This window comes from Labrus mixtus, chromosome 21 (genome assembly GCF_963584025.1).
Source record: "Labrus mixtus chromosome 21, fLabMix1.1, whole genome shotgun sequence".
NCBI lineage: Eukaryota > Metazoa > Chordata > Actinopteri > Labriformes > Labridae > Labrus > Labrus mixtus.
Genome location: NC_083632.1, coordinates 6,221,410 through 6,231,269, shown reverse-complemented (window position 1 = coordinate 6,231,269; position 9,860 = coordinate 6,221,410). Strand labels below are relative to the sequence as shown.

General features: G+C 39.9%; 1 protein-coding gene across 1 annotated transcript; it reads left to right on the top strand.

Moving 5' to 3' along the window:
* The first annotated feature begins 475 nt into the window (after window positions 1–475).
* Window positions 476–9,495, top strand: LOC132955734 (5-hydroxytryptamine receptor 3A-like). The gene is made up of 10 exons (XM_061028704.1): window positions 476–630; window positions 1,545–1,705; window positions 2,712–2,756; window positions 2,946–3,055; window positions 3,552–3,721; window positions 4,683–4,840; window positions 6,554–6,764; window positions 6,887–7,063; window positions 8,257–8,342; window positions 8,880–9,495. The coding sequence occupies exons 1-10, from the start codon at window positions 591–593 to the stop codon at window positions 9,114–9,116; spliced, it is 1,395 nt and encodes a 464-aa protein (XP_060884687.1). The 5' UTR covers window positions 476–590; the 3' UTR covers window positions 9,117–9,495.
* Window positions 9,496–9,860: the final 365 nt, after the last annotated feature.

Sequence of the window (9,860 nt, the reverse complement as noted above, 5' to 3'; positions counted from 1 at the left end):
TGCACATCAATAGCTCAAAACAGAAATATGTGTTGTCACTCTCTAATGTCATGACACTCAAACATCAGAACAATCGATTTGTATTGTTCTCTCTATTCCGATCATTGTTTTATTTACATCTTGTAACTTTGTGTTTATTCGTCTGTATTTATTCATATTTCTTTCCGTGCTTTAAAACCTGAATATCCTCTTTGGACAGCCATTATAGTTGTTTTTCTTCTTACCTTGATTACATCATAATGACACTCAAAGAGATGACAATGTTCAGTGGCTGCATTTACTGTATTCACACAGACCACCAAAAAGTAATTACAGCCCATTTGTGTCTCCACAAGGGGCCTTTGTGATTCTTGGTCTTCAACTTAAAGACCACTGAGATCTGCTGTGGGAGTGGCCGCCGTCCTCGAATGACTTACACTAATCACATTATCTAAAAAAAAAACACAAATATTCTGTGATTCAGTTCGCCCGACCCTCTTCCAGTAAGACGCAGTGGGCAGCGTTGGTGGCTGACTGCACAGTTAGCGTCTATCTATCTCCCCTCAGTGCTAACATCTCACTGACTCTGGACTCCTACAGTTGTTGCAATTATGATGCTAACTGCTTTCCTCTTTCTGTTCTTCCTCACAGGTAAGTTTGAAAACTGTTACCATCTTGCACTCAGGCGTATCCTAATTAACCTTCTGTAGTTTGACTTAAAGATAAACTCGTGACCCGTCTCTTTTTAATCGAGCTGATTTGTGTTTACGTCGGGGGGGAAAAAAAGGAGAGCTGCATCTTTTAAAAACGTTCCCATTTGCTCTCTCCCATTGTGTTTTTTTTTTTTCTGCGTGTAAATTGCATTTGTGTGCTTGTTGTTTGATGAAATCGATGTACACGAGTCAGTACTCACCACAATGCTTTCAATCTGAAGTGTTTCCTGTTGATAAGGATCAAATCCAGGACTTTCAGAGAAATAGACCTGTCAACATGTAAAAAGAGAGAGAGAAAAAGGAAGCACGTCAATTTAAAAAAAACACAAATCTATTCAGTAGAAGTTGCTAGATTAAAAGTCAAACTAGTAATTCACAAAACAGTGTCTGAAGCTACTAAAGACCTTCTGCTGCAATATTTTCTATCACCTATATTTGGTCCTTGCGGCTGGACAGAATCCAGAGGAAGATTACCCCAAGGGGACAATTCAAGTTTATCACATCTTAAAACTCTGCTGCTTTGCCTCAATGTGAACCAAATTAAATGTGGCAACTTGCAACAGATTAAAGATCAGGAGACAGCACTGAAGCCTAATCTCTTTCTCTAATGCTTACTTTTACACTTTTAATGCAAATAAACTTTGTGGAGATAAACATCCAGAGCGAGTGGATAACAACCACAGAGGCTAGTGTGTCTCCTTTCTTCTGAATAAGAAGCCTTTGAGAGCACGTCTGGGAAACTCTAACTGCCAGAGAAAGAGAGAGAGAGAAAGAGTTCTGAAGAAACAGAACCACACATGTTCTTAATAAGATCAATTCCTGTCAGATTGTATGTGGATGTTTTCTCTGAAGGTGGTGTGTTTCCTGAGAATAACTGCAGTTATCAGGATGTTTTAAACCACCTGAAGCTGACCAAAGACAATGAGCTGTTCTACATGACGCGGCCTGTTAAAAACTACAAACAGCCCACTCACGTATCTCTGGAAGTACTTCTCTACGCCATTCTAGACGTGGTAAGTGCTCACAGCTTATCTGCAAAACTCCAATTTGACTGTTGTTACTCCATATGACAGGAGAGGTATGTTTTTAGATTTATTTCTGGGCTGTTGCCTTAATTCAAGAGGAGAGTGGGTAGAGTAGGACACCAAGAAGAGAGAGTGGGCAGTGACATGTGGGAGTCACAGGTCATTCATGATGAGGCATGACATAACCGCTAGGCCACCTGCGCCCACAAGTGAGGTATTTTATTTTAAAGATCTTTTTTTGGCCTTTATTGGATAGAACAGCGGAGGAGAGAGAGGAAATGTTGGGAGGAGAGAGCAGGGGGATGACATGCAGCAAAAGGCCGAGGTCAGACCAACAACATAACCACTAGTCTATGCAGCGCCCCACAACGGAGGTCTTTTTTGGATATACCTTTCAATTTACTGTGAAAAAGTTCCCAAATGGATGTGTAAAAAAACTTCTATAAATCTTTAGCATATCGACTAAGTGCAACACAAGTATAAATGAAACAAAAATGTGTTTTATTTATAATACCCAACACAGACAGAGAGCAGAAACTCCAAAGGGAGTCAGGTTTAAAACGTTAAGCTGCCTGCACAGACTGTGTACAAATATTGGTGTGCAAGATCAAGTCCACTGATTGGACGATCCGCAGTATGGTCTGTGTGACCTCCAGTCTGTCGGTTGAAATGTTGTTGAGTTTGATGCTTTACATCCAAATTTCCTCCAGAGGGCGTAGTTGAGTTTAGTTGATTGTGCTGCAGACCGTGATCGTTTAATTCAGAGCATTGTGCTTTCTTTATTGTGAAACATCTGTTTTTGAAAGGTGCTATATAAATAAACTTTACTTACTACTACTTTTATATGTTGAGGTATCTACTATTTGAGAGCTTTAATGTTTGTCATCCAAATCATTACTCATAGTTTGACGGGTGTCATATCAGCAGAATACAAGCTGTATGTTCTTTTATCTTCCGGGACAGATTTCATAAAAACTAATTTCTTTGTTGACAGGTTGAGAAAGATCAGAAATTCATTCCATATGTTTGGACTGTCATGGTGAGTTCTCTCAGATGAGGATGGAAACTAACTATATACATGATTTGATTTAGTCTCCCTTGTTATTGAAACATTTAATTTCCATTTCAGGGCTTTCTTAAACGTTTTTTCCCTCAATCTCAATCATTTAAGAACCTAATGTATTTCCTTTTGACTCTCTGTAATGTGATCATTGGGTTTTCTCTGTAGAGATGGCATAATGAATACATTTCCTGGGACCCACATCAGTTTTGTGGAATCGATAATATTTCTCTTCCTGCTGGAATTATGTGGAAGCCAGATCTCACTATCGAAGAAATGTAAGAGTGAAAGTGTTAGCATGCACTCGCACACATAAACACACAGAGTCATAATTTGGAGCAGAAATTTGGAAAGACTTAACAAACCCAAGATTTTAATGCAGAATAGATAATCACAACTAGAGTCCTGATATCCTCACATATTATCATTAAAAAGCACATAGGCATTTCAGCTGTTGTCAAATCCACTCTAGAGAATATGTGAGATATGTGTGATATTTACAAATATGACACCAAAGCCAAAACATTTAGATGTTAATTCAGCACACTGACTGAGTGTTTTGACCAGAAGGTGATGTAAAACAATGTTAACATAAAAGGTAAGATAGAGCCTAATTCGGCTGGCAAAGCCGTCTTATCATAAAGCTACTTTACATGAAGAAAGGTATACAGATTTGAGTTTGTACAATTTGCACATTTTGGTTTAGGGTTGATTTCATTGCATCCTTAATATTTAAGGAATCTGGATCTGTTTCCTCCGTGTGTGTCTCTACAGGACAGAGAAGGACAAAACATCTCCGACTCCTTATCTCACCATCAATGACAAAGGTGATGTTGAAATCAACAACGACATGGTGCTGGTCAGCACCTGCAGGATGCACATTTACAAATTCCCCTTCGACATACAGAGCTGCAATCTCACCTTCAAGTCTGTCATACACACCGGTGAGAGTTTTTCTGGACATATGTGCAATTTGTGTTCCAAGTAAGAGGGGCCAATGATGGGTGTTGGTGCATAGAACTTGTGAGTTACAGAGTAAGCATTCTTTTTTTGCATCGAGTCATTACAGATATATGACAGAAGGATAGCTGCTGAAAGTTAGAGCAGCTTTTCAATATTGTAGTCTTGGTTAAGGAAAAAAAGATAATTGTTTTCTGCATTTAGCCGTCTATATACCAGTTTGTTCTGTGTGTTTAAAAATATTTTCAAATATTCAATTACATCATTTTATGTAGGAGCATAACAGACCAATTATTGGCTGACAGTAAACAAAAGCAATGGATTGCCTTTGACTCCAACAGTTGCAGTCAGATGTTGCTTTATATCTCCATGTCTCCTTAACAAACTGGCTGTATTTTGGTTTAAATATATTACACATGTTTTACATAAAAAAAAAAATATTGATAATGAAACTATTGTAGCCTAGCTGCAATAACTCACTCTGTATCTGTACGATGACATGATCTGTGGTGTCACATTGGAGTGGAACTGGCTTTTGTAGGTCTGCTGGTGAAATGGAGGAACTAATCATAACAAATCACAATAATAGTGATCTCAGTATAATTCAAGAGTAGGTCTACTCTATTACAACTATTGCTCCTATAGATCAACATGATACCAAGATGAATCAGAATGCAAAATTAACTACTGTCCTGTTCAGTCCATATTGACTTAATTACCATTCTGAATGTTGAAGATATTACTTATATGAAAAAAAAAACAGGCTTAACAGCACTCAGAATTTGAATTAATAGTTTTGATTGGTCAGACCTAAATAAGGCCTGCTGGAATTTCCTGCTCCTGGGAGCCCCTTCTAGCCTGGATATGAATCAAAGTCATTGTCTCACAATGTCATATGCAACACTTATCACCCATTCCTTTTTTATCTCACCTTAAACAACCAAGCCAAGAACATTCGGCTACAGGCAAGCGACAACTCTTCCGAGGCCACAGAGTGGTCTCGTGAGGTGATGAGGACCCAGTACGAATGGCTGTTTCTCAACATGGTCGTCACCACCGTCAATGCCACTGATTGGGTCAGCCAAGACAAGATCATTTACACTGTATGTATAACACAGTACAGGTGTACACAGTGGAAGGTAACCCTGTCATTAAGCACATTTATCAATTGTGGATTTTTTGTGAATTCCTGTATTGTGAAGTGTTGTGATGATATCTGAAATATTTTTAGGGTTTCTCGGGTTGTAACAAAAAAATTGGATTAAAGATACGATTGATGTACGATTCTGTGACAAATTTTCAGGGAATGAGATTGAAGGAAATGATAAAATAATGTAATTCTTCAAACCCGTTATCAGACAACAACGTAGAATATAATTTCTCGTATGTAGATTTTTAAATAAAATTAAGTAATCTTTTTTATTTTGAGTTTATGTTACTGGAAAAGAATCAGTGCACAAGTTTTGTAAAAAAAAAAGTATCAAAATCTTGTAAAAATACCCTTTAAAAAGTTTAAGTATCATTTTAACTAAAAAAAATGTAAATACATTTTAAAACAAATTAAATACAATTATACTTTAAAGGGGCCATATGTAACTTTTTACATGTAAAAATCGTTTTTTATCGCCCGTAAATAAGCGAACGGTTAACTGATGTGAAAAAGTAGATGTTCACTGTCTATCTGTGTTGCCTGTATAAAAAGTTTTCCCGGGTCGTATTTTCCACGAAAGCTCCAGGAAGTGACATTTTATGCACGTTCTCAACGTCCTCCTCACTCCGCTCCGCTTACAGAGATCAACAGTACAAACTCATCACACACTCCCGGTCTTCACCTGCACAGCCAGAGGCCGCCTTCCACACACTTCTATCCGCCCTAAGAGCTCTCAAAGGCGGACAAACTCATCACACACTCCTGCTCTCAGCCAGTGCCTGCAGAGACTGTCGTTTGTAGGATGGAGAATGAATACAGACACACAGACTCCTTCACAGACGTTCACATGTGTATGACCACTTACCTCCTCTGTAAACATTATGCCGGTAAATATCCAGTGTTTCGCGGCCGATGATGATGATGCTCGTTTGTGTACGTACGAGCACGCGAGGGAGAGCGAGCAACAGGTTACCGGTGCAGTTCGCCTAACGGCCATGCGGTGTCGCTACAAACGCAGTATTTTTGAAAGTTACATATAGCCCCTTGAAATAAGGAAAATCTCTTGGAACATACCAATCTGCAGCCTGAAGGGAAATCAGCACCAAATCAACTGCCTATGTCCGATCTCACAACAGATGAGCAGTGAGCGTAGGTGGCACTAAATCATGAATACAGCAACATGTGACGGTCTATATGTGAGAGACAGCACCTCAATCATAACGCTGACAAGAGGGAAATGTCTCTTTCTCTCTCTGTTACCCTAGAGAGGATTACTCTCAACACATAGCCTACGCCGGGAGTATAAAGAGAGAGTGAACGTCCACAAGTTTATCGATAGCAGACGGCAATAAAAATGGTAAAATGGCGGGAAAATGCTAGGGGTGTGTACTTTAACTACCATTTTTTTTGTACACCTCTATTCAGCTACATTCGTAAGAGACATAATGACGTTGAACAAGAGAAGTCAAAGGCAGGTAGTGCCCTCTACTGTTCAATAAAAGGGTCTTGTGATCCATTTTTGGAGGTTTGTCTCGCACAGTATTGTCCCCCCCTAGTTTTCGCCCTCTGAGCCCCGACTACATTAATTAGTCGTACATTTGCCTTTTTTTTTAGTTCCAGAGGAGAAGAAGACTCATCCACCTCAACTTTTCACATAATTTCACAGATCACCATGAAGAGGCGCTCTATTCTCTACATCGTCAATTTCCTGCTGCCCGTCCTGTTCTTCTTGTGTCTGGATTTGGCCTCCTTCATGATATCAGACAGTGGAGGTGAAAAGCTCGGATTTCAGGTCACTGTGCTGCTTGCTGTCACTGTGTTACAACTTATTCTGAATGAAATTCTACCAGCCTCATCAAACCGGATTCCACTTATAGGTAAAGCAGATCAGAGTGTGTCCTTCAGTGGACTACACTTAATAAGTACACAGAATATACCTCACTTCTACTAGATGAGTAACTTTCTGTCTGATTTAACGATGTCACCTTCCCTCTCCTAGCGGTCTACCTTATTGGGATCTTTGGTCTCATGTTCCTGAGCCTCCTGGAAACAATTCTGGTGATGTATCTGATTAACAAGGACTCTTTGTATGAAGAAAACACAGCAGACAAAGACCAAAGCCAGAGTGAGGAGTGTAACAAACTTGGAACTGCCAACTTCCACAACCATCACATAGGTAAGACTACAGGTGGTTTCACACTAGGGACCCGGGCCCGTATCAGAGTGCGCTTGACCCCAAAGTCCGGTCACTTGATCAGTGTGAACACAAACAGACTGTACGCAGGTACCGCGCCCGAGTACACTTGAAGAGGTCACGTACTTCTGTATTCAAGTACGGCCCGCGGGAGACGTAGACGTAACCATGCTCAAACAAGGAAGTGGACTGCTATACGACGTGATTCTGAACGGCTCCTGTCGCTTCAAAAACTGTCGTATCCGCGCAGCACGGGGCTGTTTGTGTCCCCTGAGCTGCGCGGTACACGTGGACGCAGAAAGAGGGCTGTTGTTGGCGTCTCAGAAAAGACGAAAACATCCACAGCTAGCAGGACGCACTCAGTCCGCAAGTGGTTGCCATGGTAGCCTCTTCTTCTTCGAGAAGACCAGCGTGGGAGAGGGGAAGGGGGGGAGGGATCGTGCAAGGGGTAAGGTACGAAACAATCGTGCCTAGTGTCAAATGCCCTCTGACAACACTATTTTTTTTTTACGTTCAAACCTAGTAACGTAAAACACATGTCCATCGTTGTTACTTGTTGTGACGCAGAAATGAGGAGTTAGAATTATTTTCACATTCATTAAGTGATTACCAACTGATAAAAGCAGCCGGCAAATAAATGACTGATGTTCTGTAGAAGGAAGTTGTACTAGAGATAACTAACAAGTAACGTGGTCTGCAACCTGATCCCCCCCTGACGGCCCTTTTCAGAGTGCGATTCCACAACGTTGCTGTAAAGGAGCTCAGCTGTCTTTACATCTTTGTGCATTCATAGTACGAGGTAGTGGTGTCACAGTCTGTAAAGTCAGTGTACTACGGCAATGTGGAGAAATAGCGAGAGTTCAACACACTCAGACAGGAACACATGATAGGGGCTTGAAGGGGGATCACTTCATGCCCCCATTATGCCTCTGACAGAATATGGCTGAAATATCGCGCCTTGATGGGCAGTCTGAATAGGGCAGATGTAACCATGGGAAAAGTCTAATACTGCTAAAGGTTTTGCCAATCTTGACTAAATAACCACAATTTAAAAAAGGGTTAACAAATACTTTTTAATAAACTGACTATAGTTAAGGTTGCGCAACACATACACATAGAAACTTTCAGTATTTGCAACATTCTTGTTAATCGTAATGTATAAATCGCATTTTCAGAGGTGAACAAATGGACTCATTGTGCTTCTATCTACGATGTGTCTACTGGTGGAACTCCATCTGAACATCAATCAGCGGCCAGAGAGGTAAGACTTATGATTCGCTATCATTGCTTTAAAGACTTTATATGCAATTTTTTTGATCCAGCAGATGTCGCCCTTGAGCACCAGCATGAAACCAAAACAACTTGCGCTGCATTGTTGTGTTAGCATGCTAATGCTAGCGATCTTTATTATGCTCGTATCTTCACACTGCATGTAAATTTACCTGAAATGAGCGTGATCTAGAAACACAGTTAAGCAGTGAGTACAGTATGTTATTCTTCTTTTCTCTAGTCCCTCAATTAAACAACTTTTATTCTCAAGGGGAGGAGTCAGCCGCCGTCCGGGCGATGTAAACAAACTGAAGATAGGACTCTGAAAACATCACAGACAGTGGGACTCGGGTGTTACACCCATTGTAGACAGTCATTACTCACAGAGTTATTTTCAGAGGATATACTTGATTTATATTATATCTAAGTGTGAAAAATAGAATATAAAGCCTTTAATCATGAAGAAAAAATAGTGAAAATGTTACAATCCATTTTTGTTTAAAAAGTCAACTCAACCATTATTTTGCAGGGTAACAGCAACAAACTGATGGACGAGTTCCATGCCTTGGAGAAGCTTTCGGGAGAACTTGGGCAGATCGAGAAAACACTTTCTCTTCTTCTCCATAACATGAAGAAAGAGGAGAAGCCTGGCTACTGGACCACAGTTGCTGAAAGACTCAACAGAGTGTTCTTTATCCTGTATTTAACAGTGGTCTGTCTGTTTTTATCCATTATCTTTTCAAAATGGAACAGTGAAGAACAGTGATGAAAGCTTCATATCAAAAACGTTTTATTTGTTTTATTTGAACATTTCCTTTGTAATGACTAGCTATGACTACTGCTATCATTTTATAACTTGTTTTTTTCTTTTTATTTGCTTTAAGCATGCCTTGTTTCCATCGCTGTTCAGTGTGTGCAGAAATAATACAGCCGTGGCACCAGAACATTTATCTATGAGTCTGTGCTAAATATTTGGCTCACAAGACTTGCTGGCTAACTGCTGAACCTGATGAAGAAAAGCTAACTTGCTGGTCAGTCACATTAGCTCCCGGGTACTCCCTATTTTCCTACTACTGCACTGTTTACTCCACTTGGCATTTTATCCATCAATGTTCAATGTCAGAATAAAAGAGTAAATCAACTCAGATGCTTATGAGTGTTGAGTTATGTTTGCCAACAGAACTACATGTTTACACAGTAATCCATTGTTTATTCAGACGGGGAGTTTTATTAAATTGAATGACACATTCCCATTGGTCAAGGATAAGTATTAATGGTCAGAGATCCCCTGAAGTTGGGCATGTTCATGAATTTACTTTGCACATTGGAGCTAATTATATAGTTGCAACATTTAAGGTTCCCTCTAAAGGAATCAAAACGTTTACACATCAGCCCCTTGCTCTCATATTTACTTAAATGGTTCTGCTTGTGCTTAGCCTTATTAAATCCCTGAGTACTTTAAGTGGATTTATTTTTCACACATTGCTCTGCAGGGAAATTTGCACCACGT

What these genes read in the sequence shown, in the direction of transcription:
- LOC132955734 (XM_061028704.1), top strand. Translation starts at nt 591, where the DNA reads ATGATGCTAACTGCTTTCCTCTTTCTGTTCTTCCTCACAG. An exon ending in CTTTCTGTTCTTCCTCACAG is followed by an intron (nt 631 to 1,544) that starts GTAAGTTTGAAA and finishes TTTTCTCTGAAG; the next exon opens with GTGGTGTGTTTCCTGAGAAT. An exon ending in GATCTCACTATCGAAGAAAT is followed by an intron (nt 3,056 to 3,551) that starts GTAAGAGTGAAA and finishes GTGTCTCTACAG; the next exon opens with GACAGAGAAGGACAAAACAT.